This window comes from Pholis gunnellus (assembly GCF_910591455.1).
Source record: "Pholis gunnellus genome assembly, chromosome: 10".
In the NCBI taxonomy this organism is placed as follows: Eukaryota; Metazoa; Chordata; class Actinopteri; order Perciformes; family Pholidae; genus Pholis; species Pholis gunnellus.
In genome coordinates, this window is record NC_136537.1 from 3,508,517 (window position 1) to 3,535,503 (window position 26,987).

The window sequence follows — 26,987 nt, forward strand, 5'->3', positions numbered from 1 at the left end:
TCATCATCATTTCTTCCTGATGAAATGTGTGTTCTTTTGTACATGTACACGGTGGCCTGGAATTGAAATGGTCTACATTAGTGATTCTCAACTGGTGGGTGGGTCGCTGGCCTCATATACATATTGTAATGTTCCACTTACGAGTCGGAGACAGAGTGAAGTCCTTACAAGAGGTTTATTAACGACCGAGGAGGGATCTCTGAGGAGCCATGAGCGAGGACCCTCGAGAACAGACTTCCAGGAAGTGTTTTAACGGCCGACACGCCCCCTTCTTGTTCATCAGTCATGTGATTGGACGCTGCAGCTGATCGGACTGATACGATTTTTTTCAACACTTAAACAGTGAAGACAGATCGCAGATTAAACTAGTTTATATTTGATTACTTTTCTGATTCACCATCTGGTTTAAATACATGTTCATTGTAGACTGAACAACAAAAGGACCACAAACAACTTTCTTCATTTATTAGAAAGATTTGTCTTTTCATGATCTGATTTTTCCACCAATAACTTTTATTATGGATACAATTAAAGTCAGAGAGACGAAACGCTTTTTACATCATTTATCATAATTTCATTCAGTCACGTGAGGCTAATCATTCCTGAGGGGTTTGATGAGTTTTATCATTTAAGAGAAACCTTCATATTCTGGGTTATTTCATAATGACGTCACAATCTGAATTTCAAAATGTACAGACGCAAATAATTCATAAATAAGTCAGACGCATTCCGCCGGTAGAAATCGATCCTGCGCTTATAAACAGAACAGTTTGTTAAACAGGTAACAGACTACAGAGAGAAAACACCTCTACAGTGAGGATAACTGCGTGTCTTTATTAGTTATTAGTTATTATTAAGTACAGTGATCATGTGAACAGACACACATTTATCAAAAGTCTCTCCAGCTGTTAAAGCCTACCGACAACTGATCCAGTTGTGATCAGCTGTGATCAGCGGCCACCGTCATCAGAAACAGACATCGCTTCACGTGACGCAACTGAGGAAAGGACGTCTCATGTCTCTTAAACCATATTTCCTCGTTTCCTATCTCCTCGCATGGTTTCCTCCATGCATCCCTGGTGGGAGGGACTAAGACGCAAGTAAAGGACCCAAGTGAGGGAAACGGGGATGCAATTAAGAGACTTGGGATGTATCCCGTGACACACGGGGCTGAGACGAGGAAAGAGATCGCAGAGCAGGACAATCGTATGAGTTAAAAAAGTCAAAACACAGGACGAGCTCCAAAAAGGGAATAATTTCCAGAGAGACCAGAGTCTTTAACCAAGACTTGATAGACTCATATGAATTCTTCCCACTCGCATATGGAGCAAAGGTACCCACTCACTTCTGAAATGAAGACACAGATAATAAACCTAAGAGCTCAATATGATCAGAATCCTAACACATGAATTCACTGACCAACAATGCTATTACCAGATAGAATAGAGCTGAAACAAGTGGTTTTATAACCACTAAATTATCTAGAAGATAAGAACAATATAATATTGTAGCTTTTTTGATTGACATCACTTCACACCCGAATGAACTGAATTTAAAGCTGCAGGACAATTCAGTGAAATACATTTTTCTAAAATGAATTAATTTATTTTAAGATATTTTAAGAATTTAAGATTTTACTTGAAATGAGAAGAAAATTTATTTATGTATTTCTATGTATTATTTATAATCCATCCAGTTAAAAGTTGAAAACTGAGAATAATAATTGTTAAATATAATTGATGTACTTTCTTTATTTGGTTTGACAGTTGTTGACTACACAGAGACGTTACTACTACTAGGCTTCTTGAATATATATATATATAGCACTAAATAGTGCAAGTTAGATATTATTGTAATGTTCCGGACCTTTGCACGAGGAGATTTTCTCAATCTGGACCTTTTGGAAATGTACTTGAATACCCCTGTTCTAGAGAAAAGCTAAAAAAGGAAGTAAATAATTGGAGGGGGGGCGTATTGAAACGTAAGAATTGATTTAGCATTGAGGGAAAAAAATGTAAAGCCTTGAGTTTTTTAAATAATTTAGGTTCATGAAGAGGATTACGTTTTAGTTGTTTTCAATCTCCCAGTCCTTTTGGAAATAAGGAACTCTGGTCCACACCACAGCATAGTAGGTGGCGGTATTGCACTTTGAAGGCTAGTTGCCACTCACCATTGAAAAAAAAGAAGAAGAAGAAGTAGCAGCTACTGCAGCTACTGCCCCCTGCTGCCCCCGCCTGTTCGCGGCTCTCTTCAGGCCGTGCTGTTGTAAAATGTACATGTAAAACCGCCCTTTCCGGTCACGTGACTTGATGGCTTGTTTGGGACCGCGCGTCTTTCGGTGTTGGCGCGTATCTGTACATTGCCTGCTGTAGAGCCTCTCAGCTGGCAACAGTGATACTTTATCGCTAAAGATACTCGTAGAAGTAGTGGAAAATGTCTGACTGGACCAGAGGCAGACGGCGGGATGCTAACAACAGCGAAGTTGAAAATAGGTAACGTTATGTTTTTGAATTGTGTGGTTTTACCTACTTAAAACGTCGTTATTACGAGCTTCCATTGTGTCTTTGTTCAATCATTGAAGGCACTGTGTTAAGTTCACGTTAGCTACAATCTTGTTTAGCAAGTAATTTAAGATGCGTTCCTAGCTAACCAACGTTATTAACACGTTTACTGATAACATTATTTTACGAATGGCTTATGTGATTTGTATACAGTCAGCTAACACTGTATCGTTATCTGTTCATGTTCCAATGCAGATTTGCTCTCTAAACCTTGTTCTTTCCTGCGCTAGCTTGTGTGACTAGCTTCACCTTCGTGTCTCCAGCGTTACCAAGTTAGCCTTGATGTAACGTTAGCAAGTTTCTGCTTTTTGAATTGCATTCGTAACTTTGGTTACATTGTTGGTGGCTTGGGAAGAGAGCATGAGACAGATAAAGAGGCGGTATAGACCAACCCTGAGTAAAAGAAGTGTAACGTTACAGCTGTTCTTGTCTGTGTTGGTGTAGATAGATGAGACGTTATTTCACCACGTAACTTGTACAAGGGGAGTAAAGCTGTTGGGCTTAATGTACGGTAACGTTAGTTACTCAGGAAATAACTGAAGCGACATGATGGTCGTCAGTCCAGTGTGAGTTGAGATAGGCCGCAGACACTCAATAGGGTCAGCTAGATCACGGATGAATGAGCATAAGGCCAGAACAATCGGAAATAGGAAGCCACGTAGATTGCGGGACACACCGTTCAACTAGCTACGTATTTCTATTAGTTAGTCAAAATAAACTGGATTAAAGTAGGGTCGCATCTAACGTTAGCCCAAAGTAGTGCCTCTCTTGTATCAGCATATATTCGTGTCAGAGAGAGAACCGGTTCCTCTAAAAGGCGGTTATCCAGTTATGTTTGAAAAAAACAAGTTCATTTACATGACGCCACGTTACCGCTGTTCTGACGATATTTTCAGTTGCGTCAATGACTATGGCCGTCTTGGGTAAAACTATTCCGCTCGTTTACTGAAAATAAAGATTTTAACTCGTTTCCAAAGTTGCGGCTCAGTTTCTTATCGAGGCAACGTTAGCCGGGCTGCCATCTTTGTTTTGACTGAGAGACACTGGCGTAGTTCCTGTAACGCTAGCTCTAGGTAACGTTAGGCCTCGGTAACGTTAGCCCAGGGTAAGGCTTGTCTATGTAACATTAGCCCTGGGTAAGGCTAGCTCTAGGTAAGGCTAGCTCTGGGTAAGGCCAGCTCCGGGTAAGGCTAGCTCTGGGTAAGGCGGGCTCTAGGTAACGCTAGCTCTGGGTAAAGTTGGGTGCGTATAGCTTTCTGTTTAGCTTTGCTCGACACAGATAGATGCGTTTTAACATGCTTGTAATAAGAGCTATTCAGGTGAAGTTCAACATATGCTTGTTTGTTTAAATGAAGTTCTCTACTGTTTATGCTCTGCGTAGGAGCTGTGGCCCGTCACGGGGGTCCAACTGCAGGAAACGGGGCATCGACGGAAGCCTGCGGGCCAACAGAGAGGTGGATGGTAGTGGTGGGGAGAAAGGCGAGCACACTGACGGCAGCTCCAAGCACTCTGACAAGAGACATGATGGGTAAGAGTAGATCTTTGTTTCTGTTTGAGTCAACTTGATTGTCAGAGTAGAGGTACTGAGACAAAGCAGTGCTCTTCAGGATCTATTCAGAAAGCAGTGCAGAGTAAGTACACCTGTACAGATCAACATTAAGATGTAGATGCATTTGATAAGTTATATACAGTATGACCAGTGTGAAAGAGTTGGTTCCGCTGAGGGGACAAAGCTGTGATTATGAATTAGATTAGCTCATAATCACAGCTATCTCTTTCTGACCTTTTATTGCATTATTACTTGGTATCAGATGGAAATGGTCTCACACTTATCATTATCTCTTTTTAGTGTATATCACAATCTTTCTTTTTATTCTATCACATTGTTTATTTGCAAAATTGTCAAACTAAATGAAGCACCAGCAACCTTTTGAAACTTTGGATATATATATACATACACACACCCTCAGTGTGTTAATGCTGCTGTGTAACCCTTGTTTCCTCCCTAGTTTCACCACTCCAGAGAGCACAGGCCCGGTGTCTCGCTGTAGCAGACAGGCTGACTGGGGCAGCCAGGTGGATGATGATGAGGAGATGAGGAGGGGTGTACACAGAGACATGCAGCGGTAACCACACTCTGCTTCTAGTTCAGTGGTTTAAAGCACACTCTTTATTGAGTGCCAGTCCTCACTGACTGTGTGTGTCCTCTGTTCAGGTACAGGAGGAGGATACTGGGTGCAGAGGTCACCCAGAGGGAGAGAAAAACCTCCTCTGGCTCTTCTGGGAGGTGGGTCGTCTTCTCTGTCTCACATTGTCTCTTTCTCAACAATAAACTCTGAATATTCATTTGTTGATTCTGAACTTAAATGAAGGGGTCAGTCAGTTTGATATTGGAGGGAAATGTATCATTTAGATTAATATAATGTAAAATAGTGGATCATTTAGTTGATGAAGCAGATCCAGGCTGCTATTTGGAAGCTCTCTTCATAATGAATCGCAGCCTTTATTGTTTGAATGCGCATGTGTGAATACGCCTGTCTGCCTGTTGCAGCTGTGACTCAAAAGAGGGAGACCACATGGAGACTGATGAGGCTGTGTTGCTACGGAGACAGAAACAGATCAACTATGGCAAGAACACACTGGCCTATGACCGATACATCAAAGAAGTTCCAAAGTAGGTTTTATGCAAACACACACACACAATCAAGACAGCTCTTCAACTGTGTGTAGAAGGAAAACCTGGACTTTTGCACTTATCATACACCAAATCACTGAGAAATTCCTTGTACGTGCAAACCTACTCTGCAATAACACTGACCTTAACTTCTCCTGTTTTTTCTTTCCAGACACATGCGTCAGTCGGGTGTTCACCCAAAGACTCCCAATAAGTTCAGGAAGTACAGCCGTCGCTCCTGGGACCAGCAGATCAAACTGTGGAAGGTCAAACTGCACGGCTGGGACCCCCCAACAGAGGGCGGCCAGGACAATGTCCTGGATAACATGTAAGAAGACAACAAAGACACAAGTCACCTGTGACCCATAAAGACGGCTTCCTGTACACATTCTGTAGTGTCTCAATCAGCTGTAGCTCATGTTCATGTGTTGTCTGTCCTCTCTCCTTCCAGTGAGGAGCTGGGTCTTGGTGATGTAATGGACATTGAGCTGGATTTCCCAAACTTGCCAGACTCCCAGAATGCCCCAACCACACACAGCATTTCTCTTGACGTGAGTTTGATTAAATAACCTCTGTTTAATTGAATTGTAGCAAATCTGAATTCACTGAATCATTTACAAACGTTTAGAAATTTAAGCCACGTCCACATTTTCAAGTAGCAGAAATTTGAATGTTTATGTTAATAGAAAAATGTAGTTAGGTTTTATTTAAAAAACCTCTAGTTCACGGTTTTGAGTCATATCCTGGATTAGGTCTTATAGAGCGATGCAGGGATGATGTATTTTTGTAGGCCAGCCTCTGAAGTTAGCATCACACTGGTTCCCTCAACAAAAGATCAATGGGATTTTATCATTACTCACACGTTTTGTTCAGCAAGATAATCTTCACAAATGAACACCACTTTTATGATTTTTTTAAAGCAATCAGCCGAAGTAAAAAGAGTACAGAGTCGATACCAGTGCGTTAAAAATCAAAAAGTTCAACCGGTCATAATTCATCTCTAATATCTGTTATATATGGCTGTGAAAACGTCTCCTTCAAACAACCGCATTTATTCAAGTTTCTCACCAAAACGACCTTTTACAAGATTACATTTGAACACATTATGATAACATTATGATTTACCTTCACCCAATACTCATTTTACTGAAAAGAGCTTAAATGCAACATAAAGTAACTCAATGCAACCTCCATTAACAGATGTTAGCGTAGTTATTTAGCCACGCACAGCTGGTTTTTATGGAAGTACTCCATGTCGTGTAACCAGGTTTCTCAAAACCTGCATATTGTCTTTTACAGCTTTCTAAAAGCAGTGATGTTTAAGTGCAACACATAACCGGGAAAGACAGACATCAATGTGCCGTTTTCTCATCTATTGTGTCTTTTATACATTGTTGTAACTGTGGTATGGGACATTAAATATAAAGCTGAAGTAGAGATCCTCATGAAAAATGACTACTTTGTGAACCTGCTTTGTATTGACTGTGGTTGTTTGCTCTCTTGCTCAGGGTGAAGACTGTTTGGGCACTCCAGTTAAAGTACAGAAGACCGAAAGCACAGTGGAGCCTGAAATGGCATAGCTCATCATAGAAAAGAAAATACAACATGTTCACACACTTCTCAAATGGTTCAGCCATTTCCCCCCCGACTCTCTCACTTCCCACAGCCCACCATGTTCCCCAGAAGGATCCCAGGTACTTGATCTGCTCGAAGCAATGCTGCATCTGCACAGCATCACAACGCTGTGTCTCAGTTTGTAGTTATTGGTTCAACACTGTAACATATTTTGTGTTCTGTCTCCATCATACTAGTGCTTCTTAGTCCATAGGCTGAGACTTTTTTACAGACTACTAATCTGCTCAGGGAGTCTTCTTTTTTGGCAATGTTGTATCAAGCTGTGGTCCGTTTAAATGATTTAGGATTTGATGTTCACTAAAACACTTGTAGCACTGATCTGTGGCCCGCTGGAGCAGACATCCAGCTCTGTTGATGTCCATTATGTACAAATGTTAAATCACATCCTGCTTAAACTTGCTAAAGTTTGACTGACCTCAAAGGGTTCTGTCAGCTGTTTGAAGGAGATGGGCAAACCAAAGGCAAAGTACTTTCCTTATAATAACTCATACTGACGAGATTTGTTTTCCCCAAGTGTGTACAATTTTAAATACAGAGAAGCATTACTTCAGTTATATTGGGCTGTGATTTGTTTTTATATTGGTTGTTTTTTAATGCAAATGATGCTGTTTGTTGCTGTTTCCTTCATGGTGAAGACTTTAAAATAATAAATATAAAAAATATTTGAATGTGTCATTGTCTTTTATAATAATACATTTTATTTGTATAGAGCTTTAAAAGGTACTGAGACACATTACAGGATAAAAACAAACAATTAAAGCAGCGATGAACGTTCCCTTGCATCCTCTTCGGCCTGCCTGATGCTGAATATGATGCTTTGCAAATAGTGCAATGCTTCCTGTATCTGCTGTGTGGTGCTACAGAACACGTGCAAACATGCATTGTGTTTCTCTATATGAAGTGTAAACCACATTATGTAAAAGTCATGTAAATCGGATGCTGTTTGTCAGAAATTTCTTTTCGCCAGTAGGTGGCGCTGTGATTATTAGTGAAAATTATCTTTTAGACATCGTCAGGCCATGAGTGGTATCGCGCATGGGAAGTTTGGGTCTGTTTGGAACAAGTCCAGTGGAGTTACATCAGCTTGTTTGATGGGGAATCGCATAATTTGGCCGCCCGCTACGGCTACGCCATTTGAAGAAATGTAAAGTTTTTAATTTTGAATCACAGAGGTCTTGAGATTGTATTTGCCAAATTTGAAGAGGATCAGACAAATTCCCTGGGAGTAGTTTGTTAATATAATGACTAGAATTGTGCAAAAATGACAAAATCTAAATGGCTGAGTTCCGGTACAGTTTAGTGCATGGTCCTTAAAGTCTTTTTTTTTTTTTTTTTAAGTCACCATGTGATGCATATGCCTATCAAATTTCATACATGTAGGTGAAACATGGTGCTCGGGCTGCTATTGTGAAAATGTGTAGGGGGCACTGTAGAGGCAGTTTAAAACGGCCAAGCCAAAATACCCATATAAAATAGTTCTCCTAATGTTTAATAAACATTAGAAGAACAATAGGTCCTACGTTCCGACTACGTCGGTGCTCGAGCCCTAATAATAAACATGAGAAGAACAATAGGTCCTGCGCTCCGACTAAGAAGGTGCTCGAGCCCTAATAATAAACATTAGGAGAACAATAGGTCCTACGCTCCGACTAAGAAGGTGCTCGAGCCCTAATAATAAACAGAAGAACAATAGGTCCTACGCTACCGACTAAGAAGGTGCTCGAGCCCTAATAATAATAAACATTAGGAGAACAATAGGTCCTACGCTACCGACTAAGAAGGTGCTCGAGCCCTAATAATAAACATTAGAACAATAGGTCCTACGCTACCGACTAAGAAGGTGCTCGAGCCCTAATAATAATAAACAGAAGAACAATAGGTCCTACGCTACCGACTAAGAAGGTGCTCGAGCCCTAATAATAAACAGAAGAACAATAGGTCCTACGCTCCGACTAAGAAGGTGCTCGAGCCCTAATAATAAACATTAGAAGAACAATAGGTCCTACGCTCCGACTAAGAAGGTGCTCGAGCCCTAATAATAAACATTAGAAGAACAATAGGTCCTACGCTCCGACTATGAAGGTGCTCGAGCCCTAATAATAAACATTAGGAGAACAATAGGTCCTACGCTACCGACTACTCGGTGCTCGAGCCCTATAAATAAACATTAGAAGAACAATAAGTCCTACGCTCCGACTAAGAAGGTGCTCGAGCCCTAATAATAATAAACATTAGGAGAACAATAGGTCCTACGCTACCGACTAAGTTCGGTGCTCGAGCCCTAATAATAATAAACATTAGAAGAACAATAGGTCCTACGCTCCGACTACATCGGTGCTTGGGCCCTAACAAGATAGATGACATTACAGTAAGGAACAACACAAAAACATACATAACTATTTATGAGCAGAACTTTGAAGGTCCGTAACTCATCCCGTTGCCCAGATGGAGGTAAAACGTTGCTTTGGAAACAGATCAGCTGCTGAGTTGAATCAGTGTCTCCTTTTGACTAAGAAGCCTGCGTTCATGTCTCCTTTTCACTAAGAAGCCTGCGTTAATGTCTCCTTTTGATTAGGAAGCCTGCGTTAATGTCTCCTTTTGACTAAGGGGGCAGTATTGCGCACACAAGCGTTTAAACTACCGAGAATACGAAGAAGGAGGGGGTGAAAGAAGAAAACGAAAAGAAGGACGAGAGGAGAAATATTTACTGCTTCTGTGCAGGTTAAATTGATAAACATTTGAGAACCAAGTGATTGTGGACCATGCTGAGGGCTTGTCTGAGAGGAGCTAACGCCACAGCCCGGGTAAGCCTCGTGCCTTAGCATCTGCAGCCCCTCCTTATCTAACGTGAGCTAGCTACCATGTTACCACTCAGTGACCCACAGACTGCCCAAGGTGCCACAGTGGATTTTACTGTAAACTAGGTCGGATAGTTAACGTCAGCATGTACCATATCGTTATATTTTTAGAATGAACACGGCTCTTTATTCATCGTTAAGTTGTCGTCAGAAAGAGCTGATGAGAACGATGCTTAATATCGGTGCTAGCTGGTTAGCTTCTAGTGACATAAGGCTAATGACATTTCAACCCCAAGTCAGCTAACGAGTTGCGCTAGATACGTTTTACTGAGCAGGAGGCTAAATCAAAAGAGTGTCTCTTTATTTCATATTTCATTGTTATTTCGTGTCAGTAAAAGACAAAAACGCATGTTTATAACAACTTACGTAAACGCTAATATTTACAACTTTTTTTGTTTGCTGATTGCAATCTTTAAATAATCATAAACGATGATTCATCCTGGTACATGTATCTTACAGAATTAAGACAGGAGTGTGTACAGTCCAATGCTGTTTCCCACCGTCCTTCATCCGAACCTAACACTACCCCCACTCACCGAGAGGGGCGCTGTCATTGTAACAGAGGGAAACACTGTTACATTACATTACATTACAGTCATTTAGCAGATGCTTTTATCCAAAGCGACTTACAATAAGTATTCAACATAGGTATTCAAGAGAACTACTAGTCACCAGAAGTCATAAGTGCATTTGCTTTTTTAAACAAGTATCTAAGAGCATAAACCAGAGCAAACGTACAGTGCAGAAACAAACGAATACAATAAGTGCAACAAACTAATACGAATACAATAAGTACAACAAAATAGTGCTAAGTGGAAGGCTCAGTGTAGTACTTCTTGAAGAGGTGAGTTTTCAGCCTCCTGTCCTGAGGTCAGTGGGGAGTTCATTCCACCATTGTGGGGCCAGGACAGAACCAGGTCGATCGGCCACAGGGACCTCTGAGCGACGGGGCAACCAATCGCCCCGACGCAGCAGAGCGAAGTGGTCGGGCGGGGGTGTAGGGCTCGACCATGGCCTGGAGATAGGAAGGAGCTGTTCCTTTCACTGCCCTGTAGGCTAGCACCAGAGTCTTAAACTGGATGCGAGGTCTTACAGGGAGCCAGTGTGGAGCACGGAGAAGGGAAGTTGTTTGGGAGAAGTTGGGGCGATCGAACACCAGGCGAGCTGCAGCTTTCTGGATAAGCTCCAGAGGTCTGATGGCCGACGCCGGGGCTCCGGCAAGTAGTGAGTTGCAGTAGTCCAGGCGGGAGATGACAAGAGCCTGGATTAGCACCTGCGCCGTCTCCTCAGTGAGGAAGGGGCGAATCCTCCTGATGTTGTAGAGCAGGAATCTGCAGGAGCGTGTAACCGATGAGATGTTTGCTGAAAACGACAGTTGGTCATCCAGGGTCACACTCAGGTTCCTCGCAGTCCGAGTCAATGGTGATGGACAGGTCTCGGTGCGGGCAACCCTTCCCCTGGAGGAACAGTAGCTCGGTTTTGTCCAGGTTGAGCTTGAGGTGGTGTGTCGCAATCCACTTTGAGATGTCAGCCAAGCACGCAGCGATGCGTACCTACACTTGAGTGTCACCGGGGGGGGGATCCCTGTTCATTTCTGGATTAGATTGACTTTATTGTCCACCTCAGTGGAAACTTGTCTTTGGCTTCTCACAAGTAATTTACAGCTAGTAAAGTTGTTTTAGTGAAAATTGTGGTAACTTGATGGATGCATTTGTTTGAGTGGGGGGAGTTTGTACATCAATTACCTCATATTTGCTGAAAGTTGGGTTACATCCGAGAGAACAGAACAAAACTACTTTATGTTCCACCAAAGTGAAATTGTCTTTAGTCCACCAAAAACAAAGAATGCATGAGAACAAGTAACGTATCAAACTAATCAGGACATACAACGTTCCATCCCTGGTGTCTGTCTCTGCTGTAGTATCTCCCTGTTCACAGGTTAGAGAGCGATGTGAGCAAACATCCCTGTGAGGCATTATCTGGAGAGCCATCAGTTTCTGATGACTACTGCAAAGTCTGTGCTGCACTTTCCAAATAACCAAAATGCTCCACTGTTAGTTTTGTTCCTTCCACCTGAAAAAAGTCTGAGAGATCGAACTGCCAAAAAATGTGATTATGAAACGAAGGCAATATGGGGGTGCTGAATGTCAGATTTCGACATAGAATTGCATGGTTTCTCCCAGTAAATCATGACATATAGCTTATTTTGGTATAAATATCAGCCTATTAACGAACACTGTTAAGTATGTGTGAATAAATCACCATGTAGACAAGGTTGCTCTGTCCACATTTGCGGGACCATCATATAAGGCTATGTAACAACAACATTAAAAATGACATTTATTAATAAGAGCCCTCGCATAAGAACGTAGCGCTATCAGGGTGCTAAATAATTTTAAATTTATGAACGATTTTCTAAAATCAGCTGGTAGAAACAGCTGTTTCTACACTTCTAACAGCAGTCTGTGTCTCTCTCCTGATGACTGTCCCTTCTCCTCCCGTCCTTTCCCTTCTGTCTGTGGACTGCTCCAATAAGAGGAAATAGAATTAGGACAGAAAGTTCTATTTACAACCACCAAAAGTAGACAGACTAAGAAACCGTGTGTCTCTGTCTAACCATCTCCGCTCTGTTTCAGTCCTGTGGATAGCGACACACACACACACACACACACACACACACACACAATGAATGTCATTTTACACGCATCACACAGATGCATAATAGTAGATGTGTGTATGTGCATGTTTCACACACACAATGATTTCTCTTCCTCACACTGTCTGTCCCCCTGTCCTCTCTCTAGAAGAACTGCAGGAGAACCCCTCCAACCAATCTGCAACAATGCCGCCACTACACAGCAGGAGAGAGCAGGTAACACACACACACACACACACACACACACACACACACACACACACACACACACACACACACACACACACACACACACACACACACACACACACACACACACACACACACACACACACACACACACACACACACACACACACACACACTGTACAGAGATGATTTGTGCAAAGTTTCAGGCCAATTCCAATCTCCCATTCCCCCTCCCACTCCATGATGGTAGTCACACTACTAGCTCAATGAAGCAGCTTCTTCATGGTGTAGTTTATGAATACAGTAGAAAGCTCTTTCTGGCTAGGAGATTATAAATATATATCATAATTAGAAATACTTAATTAATTAAGATGAAATTGGGTTGCATTACAGTTGATCCTATTCTACAGTGTAGATATATATATATATATATATATATATATATCTCTATCTATATCTCTATCTCATAGAGAAATTATAAGAAAAAGTCATTAAGAAATAAGTATGTAAAAGTCTGTGCATTTTAATGCAATATAATGACACTACATATGGAAAAATATAATGATACAAATATGTAAATGTGATCCATGATTGTGAAGTGTGTAAAAAGGCAAGAATATTATTAAAATGTTATTTTAAATAGTGTTAATGCTAGTGTAAACCAGAGTTCTACTGTCATTTTTTTAGAGTTACATTTACAATGATGGGGCTATAGCTGCAGATGGGGGTAAAAATAATAAATATACAACGCTTAACAATCAAGTGAACACAATATGACGATATTAAATGTCTAGATGTGTTTGAGTAGTTAAAGAGCAAATAATTGTCCGAGTAGTGGCACGGAACCATCAGTACGGAGCGTGTTGCACGACGAACACAAAGCAGTGGTCAGTAAGGACCTCATGGAGAGCTGGTTTCATTGTCACACCACATGCTGACTTCAGATTCATGTCTCTCCTCTGCTGTCCTCCTCCTCCACAGTGGTGGTGCTGTTGCTGCTAAAGTGGTTGGTGCTGGCCTGGTGACAGTAGGCGGTGGCGTTGGAGGTACAATACTCTACGCAAAATGGGACCATAAGTTCAGAGCCGCCGTGGAGAACAATGTTCCATACTCAGACTGGCTCCTGGGTCTGGCTCTGGGACCTGCTCCTCAACGTGGCATCAACAAACAGGTCAGGATGGATTCACAACATGTTTGGGCTGAATGGATAAGAGAGAGCTGGGTTCTCATTAGATCAGACTGTTTCAAGAAAACCAATAAATTCACTCCGACACAGAGCTGGAGAATATATGAATCCATTTATTTATATTACAGATGTGCCGAGCAGGACCAAGCATCAGTATCAGGAACACAGTTTAATGGCTACGTATCGGTTAAAATAAAGCAGATCAATATGGGAGTGAGTGAGTTTGTTTGAGAATATGAAGAATTGTTTCAGCCACCTGTGACTGACTCTGTTCTGACACACAGCTTTACAAAATCCATTACATCTCCTCCAAAGCTCCGTTTACAAAACTGACCGGTTCAAATGATCCACGTCATATCAGCTGTCACTGATTCCCCTTCACTGTGAGAGTAAGCTGAGCACAGGACAGAAGGGAACTCTGTGGTGCTTTCTCTCTGCAGCAGATGTGTGCACAGAAGAACCTCTGTGACACGACTGAGTTACAGACGGACTCTCCTCCAACTCATCCGCACGATCAGATCAGTAATTAAGTTCATCAATTTAATAGCTCCACGAGCTAGGTCTGAACTTGGAAAAACTGCTTTGAATGTTGGTGCACTTGACTCCTGGAACTAAATACACTTCACGTAGAACCTTTTGGATCATTTAGAAATTGGATCTTAAATCTCCAGCTTTTTTTACTAGCGAGTCAAGTCTCCCTCAGTTGGAACTATAACCTCTGTATGTCCTGGGAGTTCTTTTTTACAAATGTATAAATCCACAGTCGATGGTCACTGATGGAACACATCTCCTTTAGTATTGGAGATTATATGTAAAGCTGTAGAATGCAGTTTGAAAGTGAATTATAAAAGGCTTCATATAGTGGCCGTGTTTTCACATTTCAGTGGCCGTTTTAATGTTGCTGAAATGAAGCCACTGAATGCTGTTGATCAGAGATCCAAACAGAATGTATAACACTTCAAATCCACTCTTTAATTCACCCCAAACCTCATCACTGGAGCAGATTGTGGCTCTTATATTTATTGTTCTTTATGTTTTTCATCTTCAGCTGCTGGTCCCTGTGTTTTGTTAAAGTAGAACAAATCTATGAATTTATTGACAATACAGAATCAAAGTGAATTGTGTTAACTTACTGACTTTCCCCTCTCTGACTCGCTATATATCTGACATGCATCAACATCTCTACGGCCACTAGATTAACACGGAGGCTTGCCTGTTTATGGTGACTCGTGGTATCGAAGCTCTATTTTTCATTCACCATGAGCGAGCGTAACTCGCAGTGATGAAACTCAGAGTTGATTGGACAAACTCTGATCCACTATTCTGAGTTTTTCATCTCAGGGTTAGCCTCAGAGTTAGCTAAAGCTGCTTTCTGTGGCAGGGCCCTGGTTGTGATGTGTGGCTCTGTACAAAACGTGTTGAGCCCTCAGGCCTCATGTCTGCTGTTGCTGCTGTGTAGATGGAGATGGTCCAGCCTCCCTCTATGATGGAGAAACCGGTGAAGGCGCTCAAAGAGAAGAAGAAGAAGGAGGCAGAAAGTCCAGCCCAAGAGACGAGTCCCGTCCCATCACAGCCCACACAGAGCATCGAGGGTACACTCTTCAAACTCTTGACTTGAGTTATTGCCTTTGACCAGGAGGAGTTTAGGGGCCAGTGTGATTTATAAGCTGCTAACTGTAGTTTGAGTCACCGTAGGTAGATTTCTCTTTACAGCCCAAAACGGCAACAACATGTAAGACAGTCTTATGGACCCAAGAGGGAGGAAGGCTGAGCCAACAACATGTTGTGATTGTAAAAGTCTTTGTGTGTGTTTCTGTGCAGCCACAGAGGTCTCTGAGGGTGAGCGCTCTGCTGTGCTCATCTAGCTGTAGAGTGCTGAGCTCGTGCCTTTCTCTAGACTTTAGAGCTGAAACTATCAAAGGCAACACACACACACACAGGCTTTCTCAAATTAATTAAAAAACCTAAATAAATAATCTATATTTCAAAATCAATCTGTATTTAAATGATCCATTTATTCGCTGTTTCACTCCATTTTGAAATTTGAACTATTGTTTGTTGATTGGTCATCTTAAAATTCAGTTTTTAGTCTTTTGTGTTTTATTCTGTTCTAAACAACCAACTCTGATAAATGCTTCCATCTAGTTGTGTTTTACATTTACAAAGTGTGTGTGTGTGTGTGTGTGTGTGTGTGTGTGTGTGTGTGTGAGTCATCGTGGCTAAATGAGGTAGCAGGAAGTACAGCAGAGGAGGTTAAGAATACTTTGCCAGGTGTTTATATTTCTGTCTGTCTGTGGGCAAAAATACCATCAAATGACTCTGTAACCTTCCTGTATTCTTGTCCCATCCAGAGGCTTCAGCAGAAGCTTCTCACATCATCTCAGCCATCAGTGAGATCTCTACCGTCCCTGCTCCATGTGACACAGAGGCAGCAGCAGTCAAAGGTAACACCGTCCAGCTGCACCTCTCCACCGCTGTGCGCTTTGGTGTCTGAAAGGAAACTCCACAGAGCACACCAGCTTTTAGAAAGTATCCAACTCTTTTTCCTCTCTGAAAGTTGCTAAATGTGGTGAGAAAGTCTGCAGCCCAATCTCCACCCTCACGCACTCCCAGACTTTGAGGCGCGTTCTTCACTTCTTTTCATTTGTTATTGAAGCAGTTTTGATAAAAACAAGTAAATAGATTTTTTGATTGGTTGATTTGATATTGAACAATGACCACTCATCTTGTAAGGCCAGAGCCTGGAAGACGTTCACATCAGGGGAGTAAAACATACAAAACAATACCCACAGTTATCACGTTGGCAAGGCAACGTGATGTGTCACAGCAATGTCCCATTGGTTTCTATACCGTTTCAAACCTTTGCAGCCTCTCACACTCAACCATTTACCGGGTCAAGGAAGTCCTTTAGGGTTCAGGGTGTAAGGCTTTAGGGGACATTGGGGCGGGGCCACTGACGGCTCTTCTTTTCAGGCCTCCCTCAGGTAGTCCATTCAGCCCAAACAAAATGATTGGACAGGTTGGATGGAAGTGCCACGCTTCTGTTAGGCTATAAACAAACTCCACCACGGTCACACGGCGCGAGTACACAACCGAGCTGTGAGCGTGGACTGGTGGGCATGATGGCGTTGAGTCATCTCATTAGCTACTGCTTTTTTTTAAGTGGCACAAAAGCCTCTAAATTCACAAGAGGAGTATTTACTAAAGACTTTTATGTCGCAGAACAGCAGCTTGTGTTAACCACAGACCCTCTCAGGCATCTAACCAAAAAGCCATTAATGAACACGTTGACTTAGAGCTGACTTGTTTCTGGGTTTTAAGACTCATTCCTGCAGCAGTCTATTTCAACAAATATGACAAACAATGTTTTTGAAGAACACTACCAACCCTAGCTTTAAAGTAAAAGCACAAGTTCAACCTTTGGACATTTAGATTAATGTATAAATGAAACTCAGAAAACTCAAAGATCACAAACTGTCACCTGGAAGGTCCAAAATAACCAAACCTTTAAAAGGCTGAGGGTGATATCACAGTGAACACACAAGTCAAACACAGAGCCACAGACAACCAGGTCACATTGTTTGTGTATGTTTTCTCTAGAGGAGTGCAAAGAGTGCCACGAGCATACGGAGCCTCCAGAGACAGCACTGGTTCACCCGGACACAGAGGCCCCGCTGAGAGAGAGACCAGTGGAGGAAGTGGCAGCCAGGCTGGCTCAACAAGACCAGGAGGAACAGGACACCCTCGCATGTAGGCTGGACAGACACACACACACACACACACACACACACACACACACACACACACACACACACACACACACACACACACACACACACACACACACACACACACACACACACACACACACACACACACACACATCATTAAGCAGTGACATGTCAACCACCTAAATAAGTGGGTAAATGTGTTAAGTAGTGAAATAATGGTACCACTTCAACAAAAATGATGGAAAACCATATTTATTTATTTTTATTTATTTTCTTCACAATTTGAAGCTATACATTAACCTCTCAGAAACCTTACAATTCCTTTATTGGCCGATGTCGATGATTAGCTTTTTTAGAAGGAAGTATGAACATTCCTCTGCTTCTCGTGTGTGTGTGTGTGTGTGTGTGTGTGTGTGTGTGTGTGTGTGTGTGTGTGTGTGTGTGTGTGTGTGTGTGTGTGTGTGTGTGTGTGTTGCGTTGCAGCTGTATCAGCCAGTCTTGAGGACTCACTGGCCAGCTCGGCTAAAGCTACACTGCAGGCCATTGGAGCTCAGGAGGCGGCCCTGCAGGCTATCGCAGAGCACACACTCAGACTGAAGGAGGCCATGGAAGCAGAGGTAAATACCACAGTGCCGCTGGCACAGGTGTGGAAAGTGTCATTAGATCCATGTGGTTTGGTGTGTTTTAGTGTTAGACCCAGGGGCTGGGACTCCAGAGGCTCCAGTTACGTATTAATCAGTTCCATCATTATCACCATTGACTTTCCACCGTGATGGTAGAGATGAGGATCATTACACGAGGACTTTAAAGTCTCCATCCATCCATTTCCTTCTGCGTATCCGGGGGCCCTGTCGTGTTGGCACCAGGGCCCACCAGCGTCTTCCAGCTCCTCCTGAGGGATCCGGTGGTGACCTGGGCCTTCCTGGGATGTCCTACCAGCTCTAATGGGAGGCTTTCAGGAAGCATCCTGATCAGATGCCTGAACCACCTCACTACAAAATACTGTAGCAGTGTTTCCTGTCATGCAGCATTGTTAATGTGGATCACGATTACTTTGCAGTAGACTGATTACAGTTCATGTTAAATCCAGGTCCCACCTCAGGAGAAGTCGGCCCAGTGGAAGGAGCTGGAAGCTGCTCTAGCTGATAGAACCGCCGCAGTGAATGCTGCTGGAACTGCTCTGTTGAATGCCAAGTAAGACATACAGTATCTAAACACACACCTGCTGGGCTGAATCGGACAGATCCTTGCTCATCGCATGGAGTTGATCATACTAGATTTTGACAGTTCTCTCCCTCTTCAGATATGTGGTCTTGGCTCTGTGATGATACACGACTGCTCCACTCCGTCCTCTTCCTCACCCCTTCTCTCCCGTCTCTCTCCCCCTGTAGTGAAGCTCTGGGCAGTCTGAAGTCAGAGATTGATCTTTCTAAAGGGCTGAAGGTCTCTGCTGTTCGCCCACTGGTTTTAGCAGCAGAGGAGAACCTACATAACATGGTGGTGGACTTGGACAAAGTGGTCACGAAGGTAAGGACATTATTTTGGACATTCTGTACAACCAGACGAAAATACTGTTCAGGGTATTTCTCCATTGCGTTGAATGAGACCCTTGAATCTACACTTACGTGATTGGCTGAAAGGAAACAGCCATCTGATTGGCTAAAGATAATTCCCTTTAATGCATTTGTGAATGGAGTCAAGTCATGGGAGTCTCAAAAATGCCCATACACACACACACACACACACACACACACACACACACACACACACACACACACACACACACACACACACACACACACACACACACACAGTTTGTATATAAATGTAACAAAATCTAAATATATTTTTGATACAAATTTAAAATACTGTTAATTACTTGTATTTGGGGATTATATTTGTGTGTGCATTGAAACATATTTATGTGGTGAGTCTTTTATATATAATGTGCATTCATATTATATTATATAATATTGAGACTGATGTGACTCCATATGAAAAATGGCGATTCTTTTGGCTCGGCGGTTGCACAACGAGCCCAGTGACCCACAGAGGAAACTCATTCCAGACGTTCTTCAGGTCACTACCCATCGCTGCAGGACTCTCTTAGAACAGAGACTTTAAATCTCAGTGCAGCTATCCCGGATAAATAGATATGAATGGTGAGGGGTGGAACGTAGATCTACTGCTAAATGGAAATCAGCTCCCTCTGCCTTTTCATTACTCAGCAGAAATGCAGTGCAATGTAAGTACATGAAGCTGCTTAAAATCATGTGTGTGTGTCTGTCTATCTGTGTGTGTGTGTGTGTGTGTGTGTGTGTGTGTGTGTGTAGGTGCAGTCTGCAGAGTCAGAATCTAAGATTGTCACCCAGTACAGTGAACTCGTTAATGAAGCCAAACTACAGTTTCAGAGGGAAGTAAGCAGCCTCACTCCAGAGATCCAGGCCAACTGGAAAGGACTCAGTAAGACCACACACACACACACACACACACACACACACGCACACGCACACGCACACACTCAGGCAGTAACAGGAAACACATATTTGACAAAACGTTCCAGTCCAAACGGGAGGTGGGCAGAATCCATCCCGTGGAAGGCGCTGTAAAGAGTTCCTCCAGCTACAGAACAGGAACATCCACCTGTTTTCATGTTAAAATGAAAATTTCACATAAAAATGTAATGTAGCATATTCTATGAGAATGTGTTAAATGTACATATAATTCCAAAGTTCCTGATCCATCCACCCCCACTGATGTCTACGGATACTGTAGTTGCAATTTAGGGGAACAACAAAATATTGATATACTTGAGTATTGCACTACTATGTTTTATGATACTGTTAAATTCTCTAAAACACTGTTGATTTTGAATTGATAATTTCCATGCAGAGATTGACGGCAGAGCAGTGCTATCATGTTGGATCACACTGTCATGATTTCATGAAAGTAAACTTTGTATTACTCAGATTGTAAATAACTTGGTGTCTTTGTGCGTTAGCCGGTAAACTGTCAGCGGATGACCTGAACGCCCTGATCGCCCACGCACACCGGCGCATTGACCAGCTGAATCGAGAGCTGGCTGAGCAGAGAGTCAGGGAGCAGATCCACATCGATGCGTCGCTGGAGCAGCAGAAGCTGGAGGACCAGAAAGCCCTGGAGAAAGCTGTTCTCACCGCCGTGCAGCACGTCAAGGAGGACACCCGGCTGGAGCATGAGAGGAAGGTAAGGACGGGACACCAGCGGTTCAGGGCTCGCTGACCTTGATCTGCATTTGGAGCCACCAAGATGTAACGGTGCTATGGCACAAACATCCTCTCAGACAGCCATGCATTGAAGCTGTCTCTGTTATTATCAATGTTATGTTATTGTCAATAACGAAGTGTGTGTGTGTGTGTAGCTGTCTGAATTAAGGGAAGTGATGGAGGCAGAGATGAGGACTCAGCTCCGGCGTCAGGCAGCTGCTCACACGGACCACGTCCAAGATGTCCTCAAAGTCCAGGAGACGGAGCTGAGAGCTGATGCTGAGCAGGTCTCCACACATTCTTCACACACACTCAATCCAAAAGTTGGAGCACACCGATGAGTAAATGATGTGTCTATTGAACGGCAGTACTTCATCTACTGTTCTTCACATAACTCATTAAATCATTATAGCAAGACTGCACTCAACCTCTGTAAGAGAGGACTCTGTGTGAACAGACGCAGCCAGCTCGGTGCCTGTAGCATCCACTGAACTGGCATCGTCATGGGCACGTCTCCTTCAACGCTGTGCTGTGTTTGTTCAGGTCCTGGGCAGTAAGATGCTGGAGCAGGAGACCCACTACCGCCAGCTGAGCCAGGAACAGCTGGATAGCTTCACTCTGGATATGAACACTGCCTTCGCAAGGCTGAAGGGGATGGAGGAGGCCATAGACAGTGAGAGACACACACACACACACACACACACACACACACACACACACACACACACACACACACACACACACACACACACACACAATCTTAATTAACTGTAGTTGACACTGAAGTACACTATATCGGAGCTTGCTCCAAATACTGGAGGTCCTGATGCAGGATGATTAAAGGGGAACAACGCCCATTTTCAAAATTCATCCGTTCCTTTCCTGTGGTCTAATAACTCCAACAACATTATTAACATGAGCAAATCTCCCAAATCCCACAACTGTGTGCCAAAACATTCTACATTGATCTGATGTAATAGAGCATCTTTATCAGAACACTAACCAATCCCGGGACTGGGGTTGAAAATTCCAAATTTGAACATATCGATATAAAAACATCAGTCAACATCACGTAACGTGTGTATCCGTATAGCGTGCCATCCACAAGTGACTGCAAAGAGGTCCAACACTTTGAATATATTCCAACACTTGAAAATAATCATCCAGCCCTTCATGCTGAAGTCGAGGTAAAAAACAGTAACTTGCTAACGTACTAAGCTGGACCAAAAGAGTTTGTTCTGGACTACTCCTGGCCCGCTTTAATGTGTGGATATCCTACAACCAACAGAGCTGTGTTCCTACACCTTCATCCTATTTAACATTATATCCAGACGTTACACTGTACAAATAACTGGAAGCAGTAGAAGCTGATGATAAATATTTCAGTTCATTAGCTATATCAGAAATATATTATCATTTAATAATCGTGAAAACCAAGAAATTGTTTCCTCCGATAATAATCGTGGTTTCAAAATCTCACATTGCGACATCACTAGACCCAAACTGTTGCCTAGCAATGTACTTCTGTTTCAGAACTGACAACACTGATTGTATTTGACTTCCTTTTGTTCGTCTCCAAATGTTATACTGGATGACTTCACAAGTTTGACACTTTGAGAGAGTAGCTAAATATTAAATATTAAATGATTGTGTTGCAAATGCAGTCCGTCCACGACTGTAGCGTGAGTCAGAGAGAAGTCACTTGGTCTCTGCTGATGAATGTAGAAATAATAATGAAGCATATACACACTGTTCAGTGGTTTATTTAAGATTTATTTAAAGATATGGACTCGTGGCAGAACAGTACAACACCTGGACTCTTCATCACCGGGTCATGTAAACACCTTCCTGTCTTTTTAATTGCAGGTCATGTGGTAGCGGAAGAGGAGGCCCGTAAAGCCCACCAGCTCTGGCTCTCTGTGGAGGCTCTTAACTACTCGTTAAAGGTGGCTGACGCTGACTCCCCCACCATGCCTCTAGAGGGCGCTGCTCAGGCTGTGCGAGACAGCTGCCATGACAATGACTTTGCCTTGGCTCTGGCTACGGCCCTTCCGGAAGAATCCCTGCAGCGCGGCGTGTACAGCGAGGCCTCCCTCCGTGCCCGCTTCAACTCCCTTCGATCGCTGGCTCGCCGGGTCGCCCTCGTCGACGAAACTCACAACTCCTTGTACCAGTATTTCTTGTCCTACATTCAAGCTGCGCTGCTATTCGAGGCCAAACAGGAAGCCCCACCCGGCCAGCTGGGCAGCGAGGATTTAGACCCATTCAAGCTTCTGTCGTATGCTAGCTTCTGCTTAGAGCATGGGGATCTGGAGTTGGCAGCTAAACTGGTGAACCAGTTGAGAGGAGAGGCCAGGAGAGTGGTGGAGGACTGGCTGACTGAAGCCAGACTCACACTGGAGACTAGGCAGGTGGTCAGTCTGCTGTCTGCTTATGCAAATGCTGTGGGGTTAGGAACCACCCAGGCTCCGTAGGTTGCCGCGCTCATGTAACCTGGCAACCCTTAAAGGAACAATCAACTGAAAGTCCCTCTTTTGAGTATCAAGGATTCTCCACTGGCTTGAAGGGTGGGGGGAGTGTTTGATGCTCACTAGAGATCGTTGGTGGTGTATTCCTTTAAGGGGACTGAAGTTAACCAAGTGATTCATGTTCAGATGTAACATAAGTAACAGAATCGTTTTAAAGTCACTATGGAGGATATTTTGAATAATTGAATTATTGCACTTATCAATCTAGTCTTGTCTATTCAGATCCACTGGTTTGGTTCAGGTATTTATTCCTCCCCCCCCCCCCCCCCTACTCTCTAACCCTGAATGAAGCCTAAGACTCGTTAAAGAATACATCCGGCTGCCTTTCTTTTTGTCAACACTGCACATGTTCCAATAAATCATCAACTACTATGCTGTCTGTTAAACGTTTTATTTCCTCCTTCACAACTGTTACTGTTCCAAAGACTAAGGGAAGATGATCAGGCCTATTGAGTCTCTTGATACAATAACAGTCACTCATTACAAGCTGGTGTCCATCTCCTGTGGAGTCTAAGGAACAAACGTATACATCTTCATTCATGTTTTGATTATTTAGAAGAGTCGCTGTCTGATTCAGTGATCAGCTCAGGGGAAAGCAGAACAAGATTAAAATACCTTCAGCCAACACTTCGGGTGGTCCCGGTGCTGGTTCTCCTCGTGTGGACAGAGAATACAAAGAAGCCTCCATCAGGTCTTTGGTTGGGTTTGGACTTCACAAGTCACACATTTGACTGCACAGTCACATGCTGTGCAGTCAAATGTGTAGAAGGGAAAGGAAAGGAGGAGCATCAGTGCACATCTGTCCAGCTGTAGGTTGGGGTAAGGGTTTGGGTTGGACGTGTTTCTCTCGGGGTCCAGTCCTCATGTTTCAGTTTTTTATAACTTTGAATCACAGAGGATTTATTATGCTGCATCTTATGTCTCAACCCTTTTAGAACTTTGACGATAGAGCATTTAATTGCTGTAGGACCTGAAATTACAACAATTGAACATGAACCATATTTGGATGGAACATTTCTAAAGGGCTCAGGTTAGGGTGGTTAGACTCAAAAATAACTTATTTGGATGTATAACACGACATTTCATGACATATAATCTGACATTTCATGACATACTACATACAATGACATTTTTCTGACTTTATTTCAACAAACTACTACGAATTTTCTGGACATACTATTTAATGACATTCTATCACACTTTATGCCATTTTTATGACATACTGTACTATGAGATTTTTTATGACATACTATGATTTTATGACTTAATGGCATTTATATAGCATATTACACTATATTTTTGTTGTACTATTATACTATGACTTTTAACTGTACTATGACATTAGTTATGACTTGTGTATGACTCATTATCAACCAATTTCCAAATGATCACATCTAGCTGAAGTGTTTGAGCGATCAGGTGAGAATGTTTTCATCAGAACACTGGTTCCAGGTTTTAGACCCGGAGTAGAACTGTGACGGGAGCATCAGATCTTGAATTACGTTGCATTAAGTCATAAATCACGCTGATCTTTTTATTGACTTATCAAAGGCCTTCAATACTTTTGATCAAATCATTTTGAAATGTCTAGAATCTATTGGATTTGAGGAAAAATGATGTCGTTGGTAGAACACAAGCTGTTGTGGCTGATGACGTTTAGTCTAGCTTTAAGAGTGAGAAAGGAGTAAAGCTAGAGATGGTACAGTTCATCTGTAGATGATGCAATTTTCTATACAAAAGCACCCTCTGTTTCCTAGAAACCATTCAAAATGTACCTTTCATTAATCTAAATTACTGTTAAATTCAGTTAAACACATTCTGTTCTCTAGAAAACGAACAAGTCCCACTGAAATGATTATTACTCTTAATGGGACACTAATTGAAAATGTAGCCTCATATATACATACATACACTGTAACAAATTTCCCCGTTAAATTACAGTAAAGAGCTGGCAGCTACAGGCTCCAGCTTCTAACTGTAATTCTACAGCATACCTACTGTAATGTGCAACAACGGTTTCATACTGTAAAAAGTATGACAGTACAGTGCTGTATAGAAAATGCATGAACAGTTCATTACCGTAGAATGTATTTACAGTATGACACTGCTAGAAGCTAATGATTTAAAATGTTACATTTCAAAATAAAACCCCTGAAAATTGCAAGCATAGAAACGACTCAAACAAGAGATGGCCTTACATTAAAAAGCTTTTATTAAAGCCAATCAGAGATGGGCAGTATTTCTATTACTTGTAATTGAAATACGTATTTCAATTACTTTTGAGTATTTTGTAATTTGTATTTGATAGGGCCGATTAAAAATCGAACGTAATTTGTAACAAAATACTTTAGAGTGGAGTAATTTTGTATTTAAAATACTCAAAATACTTTCTCCACGAAACAAAAAACAGTTCACGAGTTCAGTCTTTAGATCTTCAAGTTCAACGGATTGTCTGTCAAGTAAAATATTGTATCTGAGTGTGACAGATGTCAACTAGCTTGATGTATAACTTATGTCTGGGTCTGGCTACATAGCCTATTGTATATACATGGTGATGGTTATAATATCAAGCTAGCGATCGATGCTAACATGCGAGCGATCGATGCTAATATGCTAATGACGCTAGCATGCTGGCTAGGCTAGTGCATAGCCAGTGTTTAGCAAGTTAACTTATCAGTCGAGTAGCTAGCTATTTAAGCAAAGCAACTTCACGTGGAGAATCTCCAGAAACTGAGCAGAGTGGATCTGCTTCTGTGTTGAAGGCATAATGATATGAAATGTTCTTATTGTAGAACATATGATGTGTCTACTGAACTAATCTACATCAAATTATTTTTATTAAACATGTTTCTTTTTGTTAACTTGTTTAGAACTTTTCTTCTTTTAGTATACAAGTGTTCATGACAATAAAATCTTAAACTGCCTTTAAATATTAGTCTTGGCCAATGTAAACATTAAGAATAAGCTTAAATAAATATGTTATATATTTGTAAACACACACTGCTATATATTTGTAAACACTGCTATATATTCGTAAACACATTTAGTGAAGCTTAAACCATATGCTATGTGCAGTAATCATAATATGTCTCTAAGTGTAAAGTCACAGAGTGAGGCAGTGCATTCCACCTGCGCAGGGCCCCCTCATTATCTAATACAAAACAGGAACCAGGTACTCCCCAGTCTTGCCACTGCCTGGTACAAAATAACAGTTTCGACTAAGAAGTAGTTAAGCGACCTTGGCTTTAGAATGAACTCTCAAACACACACACACACACACACTGGATGGAGCGGCTATCCGTGTGCCGGTGGGGACGGACGTCCTGTGCACCAATCAGGCCCTCAGAAAGTTTGAACCAAGAGCCGCCTCCACCAATAGTCAACCAATCACAAAATGCCCTTAAGAACATATAAATCATTGTGACTCCCCCTTGGGGAGCGCCTTTTTCTTTGCTGTCACAGATAGTTTTGATGAGGTCCGAGCTCGTATTGATCTGCTGCGTCAGAATACTCCTGTTATGAATAAACACTTTGTTCGATTTTAAGTATTTTGAGTTCAGTCTTGTCTGTGCCCTCTTTCATTAACACCAACTAAAGTCCAAAGAACCTGAAATGTAGAGATGAGTATAGTGTCAGTAAGCCGTTGTAATGAAACATGTTGGTTAGATGTCTTTAGGAGAAGATATATCAACCAACATACTGTTGTCTGAGGTGCAGGGGAATG

General features: G+C 42.2%; 2 protein-coding genes across 2 annotated transcripts; both read left to right on the plus strand.

The window, feature by feature from the left end:
- The first annotated feature begins 2,351 nt into the window (after positions 1–2,351).
- slbp (stem-loop histone mRNA binding protein) lies at positions 2,352–7,523 on the plus strand. Its single transcript, XM_079168085.1, has 8 exons — positions 2,352–2,492; positions 3,943–4,089; positions 4,571–4,687; positions 4,777–4,848; positions 5,113–5,235; positions 5,408–5,563; positions 5,687–5,786; positions 6,744–7,523. The coding sequence occupies exons 1-8, from the start codon at positions 2,434–2,436 to the stop codon at positions 6,813–6,815; spliced, it is 846 nt and encodes a 281-aa protein (XP_079024211.1). The 5' UTR covers positions 2,352–2,433; the 3' UTR covers positions 6,816–7,523.
- Positions 7,524–9,521: 1,998 nt separating this feature from the next.
- On the plus strand, positions 9,522–23,629 carry immt (inner membrane protein, mitochondrial (mitofilin)). Its single transcript, XM_079168055.1, has 14 exons — positions 9,522–9,674; positions 12,533–12,600; positions 13,555–13,744; positions 15,219–15,351; positions 16,111–16,203; positions 17,360–17,509; positions 17,974–18,107; positions 18,581–18,684; positions 18,882–19,017; positions 19,824–19,953; positions 20,492–20,715; positions 20,891–21,022; positions 21,279–21,408; positions 22,602–23,629. The coding sequence occupies exons 1-14, from the start codon at positions 9,633–9,635 to the stop codon at positions 23,207–23,209; spliced, it is 2,274 nt and encodes a 757-aa protein (XP_079024181.1). The 5' UTR covers positions 9,522–9,632; the 3' UTR covers positions 23,210–23,629.
- The last annotated feature ends 3,358 nt before the right edge of the window (positions 23,630–26,987 follow it).

Coding starts and splice junctions, on each gene's coding strand:
- slbp (XM_079168085.1), top strand. CDS start 2,434: ATGTCTGACTGGACCAGAGGCAGACGGCGGGATGCTAACAACAGCGAA. Junction 4,090..4,570: donor TCTGACAAGAGACATGATGG/GTAAGAGTAGAT, acceptor TTTCCTCCCTAG/TTTCACCACTCCAGAGAGCA. Junction 4,688..4,776: donor GTACACAGAGACATGCAGCG/GTAACCACACTC, acceptor TCCTCTGTTCAG/GTACAGGAGGAGGATACTGG.
- immt (XM_079168055.1), top strand. CDS start 9,633: ATGCTGAGGGCTTGTCTGAGAGGAGCTAACGCCACAGCCCGG. Junction 9,675..12,532: donor GAGCTAACGCCACAGCCCGG/GTAAGCCTCGTG, acceptor TCCTCTCTCTAG/AAGAACTGCAGGAGAACCCC. Junction 21,409..22,601: donor GATGGAGGAGGCCATAGACA/GTGAGAGACACA, acceptor TTTTAATTGCAG/GTCATGTGGTAGCGGAAGAG.